Genomic DNA, 20,922 nt, shown 5'->3' on the forward strand with positions numbered 1-20,922 from the left:
CCGAATATGGGCTCCATGTTTAGGTAATTATCTCCTACGTGAAGATATAAACTTATATGAAAAGGTGAGATTTTAAAGGTAAGTCTGTTTTTATGACTCCCTGGAATGCCTTTGAGCTCAGTGAAGGACTTGGTTTATGGCCCTACAAGCCCTCCTCTAGCCAGAGTTTCGTAGACAGAGGGGCACCTAGCTAGGGAGGTTTATAACCATGACGCCCTCCCACTGAGTCTGCTGCCTGTGATCTGCATCAAACAGACCACATGTCACTCAACAGAGAGGGAGGGGGGATGAGGAAAGCTGATTTGGGAGTAGGACATGATAGAAGATGGAAGACCCTTAACAAGATGGAGGACCGCGTCCATCTCTGTATGCATGATTGCTACACCTCCCCTTCGGAGATCCTCGGAAATCACTGGGAGCCGGGAAGTAATCAATGGCCGGGACCCGGTGATTGACAGCTGTGGCTTCGAATGGCGCGCGCCCCTACCTGGAAATGCAAAATCACATATATATACGTGATTTTGCGCACCCTTGCTGCCTTGTAGCAGTATTTCCGCTATAGAGCATTCGGGAAGCGGTTAAACAATATTCCAATAATACTTTTCAACCTGCATCATGGTAAGGAAGGTACTCAAATTGTAAAGAAGATCCAAGCTTCATAGCACAACACATATTTAAAATTGAGAAAAAAAGCTCAAAGTTGTATTGAATCCAAAAGTAAACATTTATTATATAGCAGTTTACAAATTCTTAAATGTGATGGCTGCATTAGTCTTTTTTGGCTTTCTTTCCTCTATTTTTACCTGCTGATTTGAACAATAGCTATTTATGGATACCTTAAGCAATGGAATGCACATTTTATGCTACTATATTATACCTACTTCATTATCGGTTCCTACATCCAACATTACTGGCAGACACTCCTGGGGCTTTACTCCTCCACATGCTGTATAAAGTGCCAGTTTGCCAACAGGAATTCCCATGCCATAACTTCCAAGATCTCCTAGACCAAGGATCCTCTCTCCATCAGTCACTACAACAGCCTAAAACACAAAACAGATATATACAATTTGGCCTTATTTCATATCTGTGCCAAACAGCATAATGTATAAGTTAAATAGGTTAAAATCAGGTGTATAAATTGCTTATACTATTTGGGTGTTTTAGGCATCAAACTACTGTATTCACATTGTTTCAGCCCCATTCATGCGGCAATAAGAAAACTGTTTTTATATCTGTTAAAATTTTTTTTTACAAAAAATAAGTATAATTTTTATTTGTGTTAAGACATCTCAGTTAATGAAGGTCAGTATATGCTCATATACAGTCAGTATCCTTTTTGGTCCACTCTTACTAGACTTGATTTGTCACAGGGGTGGACTGACAACTCATGGGGCCCCCGGGCAATAGAGGATCATGGGGCACCTGTGTCCTTGCCCAAACTCAAAAAAACCTATGGAAAAGGTACCAGGGGCATCTCTTGGGGCCCCCTACTGACCCTGGGCCCTCAATAGGGGATCATGGGGCCCCTGTGTCCTTGCCCAAACTCAAAAAAGCCTATGAAAAAGGTACCAGGGGCATCTCATGGGGCCCCCTACTGACCCCAGGCCCTCGGGCAGTGCCCGAGTTTCCAAATGGTCAGTCCGCCCCTGATTTGTCATCACTGTCTGGGGAGACCTTAAACATTGTTTCTTTTATGTAAAAAACATGATTGCTATAAAACTTTAGCACTCTAATGCTGGCTATACACTATGCAGAAAATTGTTTAATAGTGCTTTCGAAAAACAAAACAATGTTTAGCAGTGATAAAGATATCACCATCATGTAACAACCAAATTTTGAAAGATAAATCATTCAATGGACAAAAATTAATAGGCTTATCATTCGATTTGGTCACATTAGAAAGGAAATGATGAAAAAAAATTAATCTGTACATGAGAATGAAAAAATCGAATGATTTATACCGTGCATGAGAGCCACTAACGTTACAAATTTTGTTCATTCAATAAAAATATTTTAAACTTTTTACTCAATTTTTCGGGTCTGAAAATTTGAAAACGATTATCATATTGCAGTTTTCATATAGTGTATGGCCAGCATAAGGCCCCTTTCACAATGGCAACCTGATAAGGTCCACCTGTCAGTTTTTCAAGCAGACCTGATTGGATTCAACCCTATGGACTTGTGTCCATGTACACCCTCCTACCTCCAAGTCTGATCTGGTACGTAAAAAAAAAAAACAGAAGGAGAACCATCCTCGTACATTCAGGCAAATCAGATTGAAGGTTAGTCAGGTGTAAATGGACAGTCCATCTACATCTGGCCACGCACAGACCCAGCAGGGTCTGTCCGTGTCCGCTCTGCATAAATTGAGTGGACATGGAAGTGTCATCTGCCCGCTCTGCTGTGATCAGCAAGGGAGCTGCTCACATTGGGATGGAGTCTGCCCCATCTGAAAGGGGCCTAAGGCCTCATTCACATGACCGTAACACATACGTAAAAAATGTACTGATCATTAGGGTGAGGAAAAAAAGTTACCGCATAATGATTAGTAAATAGAAATCCAGTTTTTAATGCGTAAAAATTGTCCTGTTCTCTTTTTCAGTGTTATACGCATGTACTCAGATTTTTGGATTTTGTGTCACGGATCTGAAGGCAATACATTTTTTCGAGCCTGTGTGAATTCCTCCATTGAAAACAATGCAGCTGCATTATATATACAGCAGGGGCGGACTGACCATTTGGAAACTCGGGCACTGCCCGAGGGCCTGGGGTCAGTAGGGGGCCCCATGAGATGCCCCTGGTACCTTTTTCATAGGCTTTTTTGAGTTTGGGCAAGGACACAGGGGCCCCATGATCCCCTATTGCCCGGGGGCCCCATGAGTTGTCAGTCCACCCCTGATATACAGTATATATCAGGGTTTCTCAATCAGGGTTCTGTGGAACCCTAGGGTTCCTCCAGAGGTTGCTAGGGGTTCCTTGTGCAATGAGCAATTTCTGTCCCTCAGATAAGTTCCCACTGACATTACTGATCTTTTTAGCTATCTGTAACAGAATAATTCTTCCCAGTAACCACAAGTATAAGGAGAATTTTTCCCACTGATCATCACACTAATGCAGTGTTTCTCAACTCCAGTCCTCATGGACCCCCAACAGGTCATGTTTTCAGGATTTCCCTCAGATGAAACAGCTGTGGTAATTACTAAGGCAGTGAAACTGATCAAATCACCTGTGCAAAATAATGGAAATCCTGAAAACATGACCTGTTGGGGGTCCATGAGGACTGGAGTTGAGAAACACTGCACTAATGTATCATGAGTAGTAGATATAGTAATTTTTAGCAGGGGTTCCCTGAGACTGGAAAGTTATCTTAGAGTTTCTCTGTCTCAAAAAGGTTGAAAAAGGCTGGTATTTATCATGAGGCTTTAATGTGATTGTATACTTTTATTCATTATTTTTCAATATAAGTAGATTTCATTGTTTTATTGAAAACAACATAAGTTGCTAGGCATTCCCACTAGGTATCTTTTTCCCAAGGAAATAAGGTTATCCTTGATATAAATCACTATGTGACCTTTGCTCGTTTCTTATTTACATTATGATAGCACATATTTTGTAAAGTATGAAGGAAGTTCTGTTAGACCTAGCAAATAATAATCTTACTGCCATCATTTAGGCTTCAATCTTATGTGTACAGCATTAAAACTGAAGTTAAAACTAAATATTTTTTAAAGTTAAAGCTGTAATATTTTATTTTTGGCTACAGCTTCAGACACAAAACCTGTTAAGAAGTTTATTCTACATCGTGCAGATAGAAATCTTCTTTTCAGTACAACCAGCACCTCTTTAGAATGTTGTGACAATGTGTAAATATATTTATATAAAATTACATTTCTACTTATATTAGGAAAACAGTTTTGGCCAAAAATGATATAAGGAAATGGCACCTACTTGCCTCTGTCATCCATAGGCACATTATTATTATTATTATTATATAGGATTTATATAGTGCCAACAGTTTGCTCAGTGCTTTACAATATAAAGGGAGACAATACAGCAACAATACAGTTCAATACAAGAGGGTTAGGAGGGTCCTGCTCCTTGGAGCTTAAAATCTAAGAGGGAGGGGCTGGTGGTACAAAAAGGTAATAACTGTGGGCGATTGACTGGTAGGAGGAATAGAAGATTCCGTTATTAGCTGAAGGCAGGATAGGTTTCCCTGAAGAGATAGGTTTTCAGAGATCACCTTAAAGTGGGCAGAGTAGACGATAGTCTGATAGATTGAGGTACAGAGTTCCAGAGGATGGGAGAGGCTCTGGAGAAGTCCTGGAGATGAGCATGGGAGGAGGAGACAAGGGAGCTAGAGAGCAGGAGGTTGTGGGAGAAGCGGAGAGGACGGTTTGGGTGATATTTGGAGACAAGATTGGTGATGTAATTTGGGTCAGAGTTATAAATGGTTTTATATGTTATTGTTAATGTTTTGAATGTTATTAATTGGGCAATGGGAAGCCATTGGAGGTATTGGCAGAGAGGGATGGCAGATATGGAATGGTTAGTAAGGCGGATAAGTCTGGCAGCAGCATTCATGATAGACTGAATAGGGGATAGCCTGTGATTAGGTAGGCCAATGAGGAGGAAGTTACAATAGTCAAGGCGAGATATAACAAGGGAGTGAATAAGTTGCTTAGTAGTTTCAGAGGTTAAGAACGGGCGTGTCTTGGAGATGCTGTAGAGGTGAAGTCTACAAGATTTGGACAGTGATTGGATTTGGGGCTGAAAGGACAGATGAGAGTCAAGGATTAGACCTAGTACTGTGGCATGAGGGGAGGTACTGATGGTTGTATTATTGATCTTGATGTAGAAGTCAGGGGAGGGGGCACGGGCTGGAGGGAATAGTATGAGCTCAGTTTTAGAAAGATTGAGTTTGAGGAAGTGGAGTGACATCCAAACTGATATGTCACTTACTAGGTTAGTAATGCGAGAGGAGACTGAAGGGGTGAGGTGAGAAGTAGAAAGATAGATTTGGGTGTCATCAGCATAGAGATGGTACTTAAAGCCATGGGAGTTTATCAAGTGACCAAGGGAGGAGGTGTAGATGGAGAAGGGGTCCAAGGACAGAACCTTGAGGGACCCCTACAGAAAGAGGAAGTGGGGAGGAGGAGACAGTTATAGGTAACGCTGAAGGAGCGCTGCGATAGGTAGGAGGAGAACCAAGAGAGAGCAGAGTCTCAGAGGCCAAGAGAATGGAGGTTTTTTTTTGAGGAGGGGATGGTCAACAGTATCAAAAGCCGCAGAGAGGTCAAGTAGTAGGAGTATAGAGTAGTGGCCATTAGTTTTGGCAGTTAGTAAATCATTAGTGAGTTTTAGTAGGGCAGTTTCAGTGGAGTATAGTGAGCAAAAGCCAGACTATAAAGGGTCAAAGAGGTTGCTGTCAGTCAGGTAGGAGCTCAGGCAATTGTAAACTAAGTGTTCTAAGAATTTAGAGGTAAACAGGAGCAGGGAGATGGGTCTTAAGTTGTTCAGGTTGGTGGGGCCCAGCAAGGGCTTTTTAAGTATGAGAGTGATGTGTGCATGCTTTAGAGGGGTGGGGAAGGCACCATTAGAGAGGGAGAGATTGAAGATGTGAGTGAGGGAGCATAGGACAGAAGAAGAGGGTGACCATAGTAGTTGTGAGGGGACAGGATCCAGGGGACAGGTGGTGAGACAGACTTCTGAGAAAACTTTAGTGACCTCTTCAGTAGTAGCAAGGTCAAAGGAGGAAAGTGTTGAGGGAGGTTTACTATAAGGTATGCTAAGTGGGATAGATGTGTGTGCAGTGGAAATGTCCCTACAAATTGCATCAATCTTGTTTTTGAAATTATTTGCAATCTTGTAAGCAGTGAGTGAGGTACTGGGTGGAGGTGGAGAAAGTAGAAAGTTAAAAGTAGAGAAGAGATGGTGAGTAGAGATGAGCGAAGAAATGAAAAATTTGATTCGACTGATTCGGCGAATTCGTGGACAATATTCGATTCGAGTCGAATAAATTCGCTGTGAATTTAACTTAAAAAAGGGTGTTTCTAGGCTTCAGAGAGACTTAATATTAGTGCAGAACACTGTACCTTTAATTTAAATGCCCTTGGAGTCTGCTGGGGAAGAGAAATAATACTGTCACTCAGTATGACATGCAGATGAGTGCCGTCGATCTTAGAATCACCGCACACTTCACTCATTTGGCCAGTCACGGGGCCAAAACCAGTGTTTGGAGCCACAGTGTGGCGGTGGAGGCAGCAGCAATGGGAGGCCATACAGCAACCTATGACAAAATGGAAACCAGCAGGAGTGTGAGGAGACCTGAAAGTGGCACATGGCAGAGTGGGAGCAATGGGAGCCAGGTCACACTGTGGGCCCAGCAGCAGCGTGACCAGGCGGTACGGGGGCCCATGGCAGATTTGGGGCCTGGCAGCACCTATGGGAGGCCTGTAACCTGCCAGCAACCTATGACAAAATGGAAAACCGCAGGAGTGTGAGGAGACCTCAAAGTGGCACATGGCAGAGTGGGAGCAATGGGAGGCGGTACAGGGACCCAGGTCACACTGTGGGACCAGCATCAGCGTGAACAGGCGGTACGGGGGCCCATGGCCGATTTGACCTCGTTCATCCCATAGTCCTGCCGACTCACGAATAGCGTGGCCTCCTCAAAGGGCCTGAGCAAGCGCAGGTGTCACGCATGAGCTGACAATGGCTGACATCTAAGTTACACAGGGAGTACCTTTATCCGCTTTTAACATCAGGAAATCTGTGATGGCCTTTCGCTGTTCGTAAAGGCGGTCTAACATATGTAGTGTTGAATTCCACCTTGTTGCAACGTCACAGCATGAGGAGTCGGTACGGGGGCCCATGGCAGATTACGTGCCTGGCAGCAGCAATGGGAGGCCCGTAATCTGCCAGCACCCTATGTCAAAAAATTGAACACACCAGCAGTGTGAGGAGACCTCAAAGTGGCACATGGCAGAGTGGGAGCAATGGGAGGCGGTACAGGGACCCAGGTCACACTGTGGGCTCAGCAGCAGCGTGACCAGGCGGTACGGGGGCCCATGGCCGATTTGGGGCCTGGTGGCACCTATGGAAGGCCTGTAATCTGCCAGCAACCTATGACAAAATGGACAACCGCAGGAGTGTGAGGAGATTTCAAAGTGGCACATGGCAGAGTGGAAGCAATGGGAGGCCGTACAGGGACCCAGGTCACACTGTGGGCTCAGCAGCAGCGTGACCAGGCGGTACGGGGGCCCATGGCCGATTTGGGGCCTGGCGGCACCTATGGGAGGCCTGTAATCTGCCAGCACCATATGACAAAATGGAACCCTGGGCTGGGGCAGGCAGAACCGCCGTATCTTTATCACGTTTTTCCCAGGCCTCTGAATGGCGACGCTGCATATGCTGACGCAACGCTGTAGTCCCAACATGGGCCTACTGGCCACGCTTGACTTTCTGGCCACATAGTCGACATACGGCTACGTTTACTTCCTCGGGCGGCTTGACGAAAAATTGCCACACCGCAGAGTAGGAAACTTTGCCTCCGCTACTCCTCACTGGCTGCCTGCTACTTCCTCCGTGCACACCGGCACCACTACTGGCCGTGGTGGTAGGCTGCAGTGGAGCTGGTGCTCTACTCCGTGGCCGTTTGCCTCCACTGACACTGCTGCGACCCTGCTGCCTCCTGGCAGCAGCAATGGGAGGCCATACAGGGACCCATGAGAGACTCTGGACTTGGCAGCAGCATGAGGAGGCGGTATATAGGGGCCCATGGCAGATTAGGGGCCTGGCAGCAGCTATAGGAGGCCCGTAATCTGCCAGCACCCTATGTCAAAAAATTCTACACACCAGCAGTGTGAGGAGACCTGAAAGTGGCACATGGCAGAGTGTGGCGATGGAGACAGCAGCAATGGGAGGCCGTACAGGGACCCATGAGAGACTCTGGACCTGGCAGCAGCATGAGGAGGCGGTATATAGGGGCCCATGGCAGATTAGGGGCCTGGCAGCAGCTATAGGAGGCCCGTAATCTGCCAGCACCCTATGTCAAAAAATTCTACACACCAGCAGTGTGAGGAGACCTGAAAGTGGCACATGGCAGAGTGTGGCGATGGAGACAGCAGCAATGGGAGGCCGTACAGGGACCCATGAGAGACTCTGGACCTGGCAGCAGCATGAGGAGGCGGTATATAGGGGCCCATGGCAGATTAGGGGCCTGGCAGCAGCTATAGGAGGCCCGTAATCTGCCAGCACCCTATGTCAAAAAATTCAACACACCAGCAGTGTGTGAGGAGACCTGAAAGTGGCACATGGCAGAGTGTGGCGATGGAGACAGCAGCAATGGGAGGCCGTACAGGGACCCATGAGAGACTCTGGACCTGGCAGCAGCATGAGGAGGCGGTATATAGGGGCCCATGGCAGATTAGGGGCCTGGCAGCAGCTATGGGAGGCCCGTAATCTGCCAGCACCCTATGTCAAAAAATTCTACACACCAGCAGTGTGAGGATACCTGAAAGTGGCACATGGCAGAGTGTGGCGATGGAGACAGCAGCAATGGGAGGCCGTACAGGGACCCATGAGAGACTCTGGACTTGGCAGCAGCATGAGGAGGCGGTATAGGGGCCCATGGCAGATTAGGGGCCTGGCAGCAGCTATAGGAGGCCCGTAATCTGCCAGCACCCTATGTCAAAAAATTCAACACACCAGCAGTGTGAGGAGACCTGAAAGTGGCACATGGCAGAGTGTGGCGATGGAGACAGCAGCAATGGGAGGCCGTACAGGGACCCATGACAGACTCTGGACTTGGCAGCAGCATGAGGAGGCGGTATATAGGGGCCCATGGCAGATTAGGGGCCTGGCAGCAGCTATGGGAGGCCCGTAATCTGCCAGCACCCTATGTCAAAAAATTCTACACACCAGCAGTGTGAGGAGACCTGAAAGTGGCACATGGCAGAGTGTGGCGATGGAGACAGCAGCAATGGGAGGCCGTACAGGGACCCATGAGAGACTCTGGACCTGGCAGAAGCATGAGGAGGCGGTATATAGGGGCCTATGGCAGATTAGGGGCCTGTCAGCAGCTATAGGAGGCCCGTAATCTGCCAGCACCCTATGTCAAAAAATTCTACACACCAGCAGTGTGAGGAGACCTGAAAGTGGCACATGGCAGAGTGTGGCGATGGAGACAGCAGCAATGGGAGGCCGTACAGGGACCCATGAGAGACTCTGGACCTGGCAGCAGCATGAGGAGGCGGTATATAGGGGCCCATGGCAGATTAGGGGCCTGGCAGCAGCTATAGGAGGCCCGTAATCTGCCAGCACCCTATGTCAAAAAATTCAACACACCAGCAGTGTGTGAGGAGACCTGAAAGTGGCACATGGCAGAGTGTGGCGATGGAGACAGCAGCAATGGGAGGCCGTACAGGGACCCATGAGAGACTCTGGACTTGGCAGCAGCATGAGGAGGCGGTATATAGGGGCCCATGGCAGATTAGGGGCCTGGCAGCAGCTATAGGAGGCCCGTAATCTGCCAGCACCCTATGTCAAAAAATTCAACACACCAGCAGTGTGTGAGGAGACCTGAAAGTGGCACATGTTTGAGGCATGATTCATGGCGGATTTAGTCAGTTGTGTCAGGAACTGGTGGTTTGAAATCCAGACTAATCCACGCCTGATTCATTTTCACAAACGTGAGTCTCTGCACACTTTGGGTGGACAGTCGTGTCCTCCGCGGAGTTACAATACCTCCTGCGGCACTAAACACGCGCTCCGATGCCACGCTACTGGCCGGGCATGACAGCCTTTCAAGGGCAAATTCAGCTAGTTGGGGCCAAAGGTCAAGTTTCGTTGCCCAGTAGTCAAGGGGATTGTCTACCTCGGTTGGCAGGGTGCTGTCCAAGTAGGCCCAAGCCTGTTGTTTGAGGTCCTGCTCCAGGTCCACCTGATGCTGCTGCTGCTGCGGCTGGTTAGTAGTTTCCTCACTGCGCTGGTGAAGAAAGCTACTCATCATCGACTGCAGACTGAGGCAGCCGCTGCTGGTGGAGCTGCCACTGCTCCTACCACCCCACCCCTCCCCTGCTGCCATGGCAGCGGAACGCGAGCGCACAGGGCCCACAGTGTCTGAGGATGGACGTTGGCGCACAAAGGCAGAGACCAACTGACTACATAGGTGGTTTTTATAGTACGTTATTTTGGCCTCCCTCTCAGCAGGTGTGAAAAAGGCCACCATTTTTGAACGGTAGCGAGGGTCCAACAAGGTGGACAGCCAAAAGTCATCCCTCTGTCTGATGGTTATTATTCGGCTGTCGCTACGCAAGCAACCGAGCATGCTATGGGCCATTTGTGCCAAGGAATGCGAGGGACTCCCTGCCTCCATCTCCACAGCATACTGCCACGGTGCGTCTGGGTCCTCTGTCTCCTCCTCCTCCTCCTCTACCAGATGCTCCTGCTCCTCCACTCCTGTCCGCTGAGTGGAAAAACCACCCATTTCACTCAATAATTCCTGAGCACAAATGTCCTCCTCTACCTCCTCCTCTTCTTCCTGTCCTGCCCCCACAGGGGTCATGTGGCGTTGAGATCTGTGCGCCACGTCTACCGCACCCTGACCAGCCATTGTTAACAGCATTTGTTCAAGGACGTGCAACAGAGGAATGACGTCGTTCATCCCATAGTCCTGCCGACTCACGAATAGCGTGGCCTCCTCAAAGGGCCTGAGCAAGCGGCAGGTGTCACGCATGAGCTGCCAATGGCTGACATCGAAGTTACACAGGGGAGTACCTTTATCCGCTTGTAACATCAGGAAATCGGTGATGGCCTTTCGCTGCTCGTAAAGGCAGTCTAACATGTGTAGGGTTGAATTCCACCTTGTTGCAACGTCGCAGATCAGGCGATGATGTGGAATTCCGTTCTGCCGCTGCAGCTCAAGTAGGGTGTGCTTTGCGGTGTAGGAATGGCTGAAATGCATGCAAAGTTTACGTGACATTTTAAGGATGTCTTGCAGTGGGATGGTGGATTTTAGGAACCGCTTGACAACCAGATTGAACACGTGAGCCATGCATGGCGTATGGCACAACCTTCCTTGACGCAGAGCAGACACCATGTTCTTTCCGTTGTCGTTCAACATGGTTCCGATTTTCAGTTTGCGCGGAGACAGCCATCTGTCGATTTCTCTGTTCATTACACTCAGAAGTTCCTCCCCTGTGTGACTACGTTCGCCAAGGCATACCAGGTGCAGAACAGCGTGACACCGTTGCGCCCTGCACATGTGATATGCCGGTCGGGTAATGGGACTTGGCACGGGGGTGGCGGCTGAGGACACGGCGGAAGAAGAGGTGGTAGAGGCGGACATCTTTGCCGGACCAAGGACGTGCAAACGTGGAGGCAAAAGCGGCGTGACCTGTCCAAGTTGCTGGTGCGGCTGTGACGGCACCACGTTCACCCAGTGGGCCGTAAATGACATGTACTGTCCCTGACCGTAGTTACAGCTCCACACGTCGGCGCTGCCGTGCACTTTGGCAGAGACCGACATGCTCAAAGACTGGCCCACCATGTCTTCTACATGTGAATGCAGGGCTGGCACTGCCTTTTTGGCGAAGAAATGACGGCTTGGCACTCTCCACCGCGGCGCGGCACAAGCCATCATTTCTCTGAAAGGTGCTGAGTCCACCACTTGGAAAGGGAGGGACTGCAGCACCAGCAACTTGGACAGGAGGACGTTCAGCTTTTGCACCGTCGGGTGCGTGCTCGCAAACTGTTGTCTCTTGGAAACGGATTCCAAGAAAGACTGCTGACGGAATCCGTGAAGAGGAGTAGCAGGAGAAGGAGCATCTGAACGAGCGGAAGATGCCAACGAGCGACAACTCCCCTCAGCAGAGGTGTTGGAGCCTTGACTGGCTGATGGAGGGCGATTGACGTCGGGTGACGGAGCAAGTAACGGAGCGGGTGATGGAGCGGGGGCTGGGGCGGGCAGAACCGCCGTATCTTTATCACGGTTTTCCCAGGCCACCAAATGGCGACGCTGCATATGCTGCCGCAACGCTGTAGTCCCAACATGGGCCCCCTGGCCACGCTTGACTTTCTGGCCACATAGTCGACATACGGCTACGTTTACTTCCTCGGGCGGCTTGACGAAAAATTGCCACACCGCCGAGTAGGAAACTTTGCCCCCGATACTCCTCACTGGCTGACTGCTGCTTCCTCCTTGCACACCGGCACCACTACTGGCCGTGGTGGTAGGCTGCAGTGGAGCTGGTGCTCTACTCCGTGGCCATTTGGCTCCACTGACACTGCTTCCACTGACACTGCTGCGACCCTGCTGCTGTCTCCTGGGCAACCCACCGACTGTTTCGCTCACTGCCAAGCTGCCACCCTCTTCTCCTGATGATGCGGAAGAAATTGCCTGATGACGACGAGGCTGCCAAGTGCAATCAACCTCCTCATCATCAAGTAGGGTCTCCGCCTCACTACTAGCCCCCTCGGCTGCGTCTGGGTCAGGAGACAGACCTGTCTCTAGACCGGCTACCGGGCCACTCTCCTCGCCAGTACTTCTTCGCCTGGCTGCTGAAAAGGCGGATGTCTCCCCCCGTTCCTGACCGCCCTCTGTTAGCTCTTCCTCACTGTACAGTGGGGCTGAGCCCACAGCATGCGATACTTCGCTTGGTGAGGGAACACCAAAGGACAGGGGCAGGTAGAGGACACGTGATTTCAGTGGGCTTGGTCCCGGGCCATGCCAACTAACGGTTGTGTCTGACGTACCCACCGACCGTTGGCTGTAGGTGTCAGAGGTGACCTGGGAAGAGGAAGACGACCGAGCCAACCAATCGATGACGGCAGGGTTGTCGGTGGAGACACGACCGCTGGATGACACCGGGAGCACTGGCCTCTGGCTGCGAATAGTGCTGCCTCGACCCCTTCCTCTGCTGCCACGTCTGCTCGCTCCTAAAACATTGCCTCCTCTGCCACTCCTCTGCATGTTGTCTGACATACTCTTTAATTCAACGATTCTGTGTCCCTGAGTAACAATTCTGTGTCCCTGAGTAACAATTCTGTGTCTGTCCCTGAGTAACAATTCTGTGGCCCTAAGTAACGGTTCTGTGGCCCTCAGTAACAATTCTGTGTCCCTCAGTAACAATTCTGTGTCTGTCCCTGAGTAACAATTATGTGGCCCTAAGTAACGTTTCTGTAGCCCTCAGTAACAATTCTGTGTCCCCCTGATTAACGTTTATGTGGCCCTAAGTAACGGTTCTGTGGCCCTCAGTAACGGTTCTGTGGCCCTCAGTAACAATTCTGTGTCCCTGATTAACGTTTCTGTGGCCCTAAGTAACGGTTCTGTGGCCCTCAGTAAAAATTCTGTGTACCTCAGTAACAATTCTGTGTCTGTCCCTGATTAACGTTTACGTGGCCCTAAGTAACGGTTCTGTGGCCCTCAGTAACAATTCTGTGTCCCTGATTAACGTTTATGTGGCCCTAAGTAACGGTTCTGTGGCCCTCAGTAAAAATTCTGTGTCCCTCAAGAAACAATTCTGTGTCTGTCCGTGAGTAACAATTCTGTGGCCCTAAGTAACGGTTCTGTGGCCCTAAGTAACAATTCTGTGTCCCTGATTAACGTTTATGTGGCCCTAAGTAACGGTTCTGTGGCCCTCAGTAACAATTCTGTGTCCCTAATTAATGTTTATGTGGCCCTAAGTAACGGTTCTGTGGCCCTCAGTAACAATTCTGTGTACCTCAGTAACAATTCTGTGTCTGTCCCTGATTAACATTTACGTGGCCCTAAGTAACGGTTCTGTGGCCCTCAGTAACAATTCTGTGTACCTCAGTAACAATTCTGTGTCTGTCCCTGATTAACGTTTACGTGGCCCTAAGTAACGGTTCTGTGGCCCTCAGTAACAATTCTGTGTCCCTGATTAACGTTTCTGTGGCCCTAAGTAACGGTTCTGTGGCCCTCAGTAAAAATTCTGTGTCCCTCAAGAAACAATTCTGTGTCTGTCCGTGAGTAACAATTCTGTGGCCCTAAGTAACGGTTCTGTGGCCCTCAGTAACAATTCTGTGTCCCTGATTAACGTTTATGTGGCCCTAAGTAACGGTTCTGTGGCCCTCAGTAACAATTCTGTGTCCCCGATTAACGTTTCTGTGGCACTAAGTAACTGTTCTGTGGCCCTCAGTAACAATTCTGTGTCCCTGAGTAACAATTCTGTGTCTGTCCGAGAAACAATTCTGTGGCCCTAAGTAACAGTTCTGTGGCCCTCAGTAACAATTCTGTGTCCCTGAGTAACAATTCTGTGGCCCTAAGTAACGGTTCTGTGGCCCTCAGTAACAATTCTGTGTCCCTGTGTAACAATTCTGTGTCTGTGCGAGTAACAATTCTGTGGCCCTAAGTAACGGTTCTGTGGCCCTCAGTAACAATTCTGTGTCCCTGAGTAACAATTCTGTGTCTGTGCGAGTAACAATTCTGTGGCCCTAAGTAACAGTTCTGTGGCCCTCAGTAACAGTTCTGTGTCCCTGAGTAACAATTCTGTGTCTGTGCGAGTAACAATTCTGTGGCCCTAAGTAACAGTTCTGTGGCCCTCAGTAACAATTCTGTGTCCCTGAGTAACAATTCTGTGGTCCTAAGTAACGGTTCTGTGGCCCTCAGTAACAATTCTGTGTCCCTGTGTAACAATTCTGTGTCTGTGCGAGTAACAATTCTGTGGCCCTAAGTAAAGGTTCTGTGGCCCTCAGTAACAATTCTGTGTCCCTGAGTAACAATTCTGTGTCTGTGCGAGTAACAATTCTGTGGCCCTAAGTAACAGTTCTGTGGCCCCCAGTAACAGTTCTGTGTCCCTGAGTAACAATTCTGTGTCTGTGCGAGTAACAATTCTGTGGCCCTAAGTAACAGTTCTGTGGCCCTCAGTAACAATTCTGTGTCCCTGAGTAACAATTCTGTGGCCCTAAGTAACGGTTCTGTGGCCCTCAGTAACAATTCTGTGTCCCTGTGTAACAATTCTGTGTCTGTGCGAGTAACAATTCTGTGGCCCTAAGTAACGGTTCTGTGGCCCTCAGTAACAATTCTGTGTCCCTGAGTAACAATTCTGTGTCTGTGCGAGTAACAATTCTGTGGCCCTAAGTAACAGTTCTGTGGCCCCCAGTAACAGTTCTGTGTCCCTGAGTAACAATTCTGTGTCTGTGCGAGTAACAATTCTGTGGCCCTAAGTAACAGTTCTGTGGCCCTCAGTAACAATTCTGTGTCCCTGAGTAACAATTCTGTGGCCCTAAGTAACGGTTCTGTGGCCCTCAGTAACAATTCTGTGTCCCTGTGTAACAATTCTGTGTCTGTGCGAGTAACAATTCTGTGGCCCTAAGTAACAGTTCTGTGGCCCTCAGTAACAGTTCTGTGTCCCTGAGTAACAATTCTGTGTCTGTGCGAGTAACAATTCTGTGGCCCTAAGTAACAGTTCTGTGGCCCTCAGTAACAGTTCTGTGTCCCTGAGTAACAATTCTGTGTCTGTGCGAGTAACAATTCTGTGGCCCTAAGTAACAGTTCTGTGGCCCTCAGTAACAATTCTGTGGCCCTAAGTAACGGTTCTGTGGCCCTCAGTAACAATTCTGTGTCCCTGTGTAACAATTCTGTGTCTGTGCGAGTAACAATTCTGTGGCCCTAAGTAACAGTTCTGTGGCCCTCAGTAACAGTTCTGTGTCCCTGAGTAACAATTCTGTGTCTGTGCGAGTAACAATTCTGTGGCCCTAAGTAACAGTTCTGTGGCCCTCAGTAACAATTCTGTGTCCCTGAGTAACAATTCTGTGGCCTTAAGTAACGGTTCTGTGGCCCTCAGTAACAATTCTGTGTCCCTGTGTAACAATTCTGTGTCTGTGCGAGTAACAATTCTGTGGCCCTAAGTAACGGTTCTGTGGCCCTCAGTAACAATTCTGTGTCCCTGAGTAACTATTCTGTGTCTGTGCGAGTAACAATTCTGTGGCCCTAAGTAACAGTTCTGTGGCCCTCAGTAACAATTCTGTGTCTGTCCCTGAGTAACAATTCTGTGGCCCTAACTAAAGTTTCTGTGGCCCTAAGTAACAGTTCTGTGGCCCTCAGTAACAATTCTGTGTCTGTCCCTGAGTAACAATTCTGTGGCCCTAACTAAAGTTTCTGTGGCCCTAAGTAACAATTCTCTGGCACTCAGTAACAATTCTGTCTGTCCCTGAGTAACAATTCTGTGGCCCTAATAACGTTTCTCTGGCCCTAAGTAACAGTTCTGTGGCCCTCAGTAACAATTCTGTGTCTGTCCCTGAGTAACAATTCTGTGGCCCTAACTAAAGTTTCTGTGGCCCTAAGTAACAATTCTCTGGCACTCAGTAACAATTCTGTCTGTCCCTGAGTAACAATTCTGTGGCCCTAATAACGTTTCTGTGGCCCTAAGTAACAATTCTCTGGCACTCAGTAACAATTCTGTCTGTCCCTGAGTAAGAATTCTGTGGCCCTAACTAGCGTTTCTTTGTCCCTAAGTAACGATTCTGTGGCCCTCATTAACAATTCTGTGTCCCTGAGTAATGGTTCTCTGTCCCTAAGTAACGTTTCTCTGTCCCCAAGTATCGTTTCTGTGGCCCTAACTCTGTCCCTAATACAGAGCGGTCTGCCTCTGTTCAATGACTGCAGGCAAATGAAGAATTCCAAAATGGCCGCTATTTATAGCTCGACCATTACACAGTGCTGGCTGGCTGGCTGCTGATTGGCTGATGCGATCACATGTCATTGAGGAATGCATTATGGGTCAGCGCGCCTTGTCTGCGCGCCTTCCCAGACATCCCCGCTCCGTCGCCGCACATGTCCGCCGCCATTTTCGGAAAAATTTCGATTCGCGCGTCCGAAGTAGGCTATTTTTCGGATTCGGCGCGAATCGAAATTTTTCCGATATTCGACTCGAATTCCACTTCGGCTACTTCGATTCGCTCATCTCTAATGGTGAGGACTGGATGACAATGTTTTATTAAGAGTGACAAAGTAGGCTTGTTTGGCAGCATGGAGTGAGGAATTGTACGTTAAGAAAGCATATTTATACAGGGTGAATGCTTGCTGTGATTTGGTTTTACGCCACAATCTCTACAGTGCACAGCTATGTCTCTTAAGATTTCTGGTGTCGTCAGACTGCCACAGTTGTAATGGTCGGGGCCTGATACTCTGTGTAGTTAGAGGAGCTAGTGAGTCTAGTGTGGATGAAAGCGAACTGTTGTAGATAGCAGTGGCCAGGTCAGGGCAGGACACGAGAGACATTCTGTCATAGAGGCGGTCAGTTGCAAAGTGGAAAAGAGAAGGTTTAAGTTGTGAAAGTTTCTGCAGGTAATTGTTTGCTGCTTGAAGGGATAGGTGTTTGAAGACAAGGGCACTGTGAAGGTGATGAGATTGGTATCAGAGAGAGGAAAAGGGGTGTTTGTGAGATTGTATGGATTGCAAGGATGGGAGAAAACAAGGTCTAATGTATTCCTATCGGAGTGAGTGGAGGACTGTGTCCATTGTGTTACGGCAAAAGATGAGGTTAGGTTGAAGAGTTGGGATGTAACTAGGTTTTTAACATCAATGGGGATGTTAAAATCTCCAAGAATGGTAGTGGATATTTCAGAGGAGAGAAAGTAGGGTAGCCAGGCAAAGAAGTCATCAAGAAAGTGGGACAGTCCTGGAGGCCGATAGATCACTGCAATCCTCAGAGAAATGGGAGAAAACAGCCAAATGCAATTAGTCTCGAAAGAATAAAAGGATAGAGAGGGAGAGTTATGGAGGACTTGAAAGGTGCTCAGTGGGGATAGAAGCAAACCAACTCCACCTCCTTTCTGACCACTGGGTCTGGGTTTGTGAGTCCAGAGAAGGCCTCTATAGGAAAGTGCTACAGGAGAAGTGACTCTATAACAGTGATCAGTGCTAATTCTGTGCATTGAAACTGTACTAATGTGCATATGTGCTGCTTTTCCTAATAGATGTGGCTGTTTTTTCTCCCTGCTTTGCAGGAAGAAAAACAGCCAGATCACTGCTCTCTGTACAGGGCCCTGTGTTGTTAATAAACACAGGGTTCTGTGCTGTGATTCGCTAAGCCAATCAGCAGGTCCTGGCCATAAATCATTGACCAGGGACCTGCTGACCGACTTGTGCTGTACTGAATGACTGCACAGATCAAGCGGAAAATATGTGCATGCGCCCTATACCCAGAAATGTTGGATCACCTATATGTACGTGCTCCAGCATAGAAGAGCTGCCAGCCCACAGTAAAAGCGGTTTGTAAGTGGTTAAAGCATTTTGTTTTCAACAAAGCAATATGAGATCATGTCCTTATGTGACCTTTGCAGCTCTATAATTGCTTACATTCACAAATTAATAGTGTTAAACTGACATCGTATGTTAAAAAAAAAGAGCATACATTACCTTAATGTTGTTCTCAGGCCATGATTTTACTACTGTGGAGAGATGACCATGATCATGAATTGTAATGAAGAGGCCTCTGTAGGTACAAATACATAGAGGTTATGAAGTATACAATTTAGATGTCTGATAAACCCATCATCTGATGAGATCAGCCATTTTAGAAACAGATTTGCGTTTCTTTCCTAATGGTATAATATTTCAGCCATGTAAATATAGTTTTTTCTTCTTTAGAATGATTTCCAGGGACAGTACACATTTCTTTTCAGATTGGTTAGTCTTTTAAAGGTGTCTAGATATACAGAACATGTGAAATGGCAATAGGAGTTTAGAAGGGGCTTTGTGCGTGGTATGTTTTAGGTCAGCCCTTAAAGCATTTAGACAAAATTGTGAATGTAGTGAGTTTAATATACATATCAATGCATGGTAATTGTTTTCAAACTTTGTTTGCAACATTTAATATATATACTCGAGTTAGCCATGTGTGCAAATTCTGACTGTTTTTGCAGTTCTACATATTGAGTTGGTTTACTGAAATTGGAGAGTACAAAACTTGGTGCAGCTCTGCATAGAAACCAATAGGCTTCCAGTTGTTTTTGTCAAAGCTTAATTGAACAAGCGGAAGTTAGAAGCAGATTGGCTAACGTGGACAGCTGCATTGGATTTTGCACTCTCCAATTTTAGTAGATCTTCCCCAATGATTGAACAAAGGACAGAATACATACTGAGGATCACTAAGTGCCTAATTTTTTCCCAACAGCTGTTCACACCACTACGTCTTAAGGTATATGGCCACTACAGAGAGAATCTGTATATTACATGAAATAAAAGAAAGATGGAAAACTAAGCATAAAACTGTGAAATGTGAAAGGAAGGGGAAGGAGGTTGTGGAAGGGCATAGTTGTCTAAAATTGTTGAGTTGTCTTTGCTTATTTTAACTTGTTACCTATATGATACATGCTTTATGTCTGTTCTGAAATTTCATACCTTTGTTATATATGTGGAGGTTACATGAGGGTTCCTCCTAGTTGCCTGTACCCTATACTGCTATGTGTAGCTAGACCATCTCATACCTATAAACTGGTTTCCTTGCCAATGGATTTTTAACTGTCTTTTGCACTTTATAAATAAGCCCTAAACAACCATATAATAAACCAGGTGAAACCTAAACATTTGGTTAAATCGGTATTAGACCCAAAACCAAAAATGGAATATATTGCAGCTTACCAATCAATAGATGTGGTGGCTGCATTAGTTTTCTTTTTTTTAGGCTTTTTCCCCTCTGTTTTAACCTGGTGATCTGGCCAGTAACACACCTCCTGAATTAGGCCTCTTGCACACTGCAGCTTGAAAAAGCTTAGTACAGCATTTTTTAAAAATGTAGCCCACTATTTACAATGTTCCTTGGCACACGTGTGCATAAACAAGCTCTGCGTATTCCTCGGTAAAAAAAAAAGAAGAAAAATCAGCATTTTTGGTCAGTAACTCACTCCACGTGAGTGCAAATGTGCGAGAATACGCACAAATATGTGCATATGAGCATAAATATTTAGGTATTTTCTTTAAGAATATATTGTGTGTGCAAATGTGCAAACGCGCATATATGTGCAAATATGCACATAAATAAGCACAAATATGCTCAAAATAAACGCCTGAAATTATGTCCAAAAGAGCAGATGCTTAAAAATCAGTACTGTGTGCAAGAGGCCTTAGAATGCCCCCACTCTGGATGACAAAGCACCACTTTCTTTTTAGCGTGCATTGTGATCCATTGCAAAAAATGTAGCAGGATAGATGTCTCTAGGCATCGAGGTTCGTTACAGCCCATAAAATTGAATGCCTAACATGATGCAATGCACTGTAATGCACACAAATGCTCAACTATAGTATTCTGAAGCCCTATGGAATTGTTGGGAGCCACATCTATTTTTATAAGTTGTCCACCAATGATCTAAAGCAGTGGTCTCCAAACTGCGGCCCAGGGACCGGATGTGACCCTTTCATTGCCCTTGGGCACAATTTCTCCCACTGACACCAACAATGGGACACTATTCCTTTCACTGACACTGAGGATGAAGCATTCCACCCACTGATACCAATGCTGGGGCACTATTCCTCCACTGACACCAATCATGAGGCACTATTCCTTTCACTGACACCAAGGATGAAGCATTCCACCTACTGATACCAATAATGGGGCACCATAACTTTCGATGACACCAAGGATGAAGCATTCCACCCACTGATACCAATGATGGGGCACCATTCCTCCTAATGACAACAATGATGGGGCACTATTCCTCCTATTGCCACCAATGACTGGGCACTATTCCTTCCACTTATACCAATGATGGGGCATTGTTTGCCTGTTCTACTCACAAAGTCTGAAGGACAATAAATTGACCCTTTGTTTAGAACGTTTGGACACCCCTGATCTAAAGGCTCAGAAAGCTGCTTTTACATACATTTGCTGCAAATTTAGCACTGCATCTGCTACAGTTTTAAGACACAAAAAGGCTTGTTATGAAGTCATTTTG

General features: G+C 47.2%; 1 protein-coding gene across 2 annotated transcripts in view; it reads right to left on the reverse strand.

Moving 5' to 3' along the window:
* Window positions 1–20,922, reverse strand: part of ME1 (malic enzyme 1) — a 370,919-nt gene that overhangs the window by 231,350 nt on the left and 118,647 nt on the right. Inside the window, exons 4-5 of one of the 2 annotated variants that reach the window (XM_089693103.1) lie at window positions 18,389–18,464; window positions 882–1,043 (exon numbers count right to left, since the gene is read on the reverse strand). The exons of the other annotated variant lie outside the window; for it this stretch is intronic. Coding sequence (XP_089549229.1) covers window positions 882–1,043; window positions 18,389–18,464 — 238 coding nt within the window. The remainder of the gene's footprint in view (window positions 1–881; window positions 1,044–18,388; window positions 18,465–20,922) is intronic. 2 annotated transcript variants of the gene reach the window in all.

This window comes from Staurois parvus, unplaced genomic scaffold (genome assembly GCF_062004578.1).
Source record: "Staurois parvus isolate SC_StPar_1 unplaced genomic scaffold, SC_StPar_1.0 ptg000613l, whole genome shotgun sequence".
In the NCBI taxonomy this organism is placed as follows: domain Eukaryota; kingdom Metazoa; phylum Chordata; class Amphibia; order Anura; family Ranidae; genus Staurois; species Staurois parvus.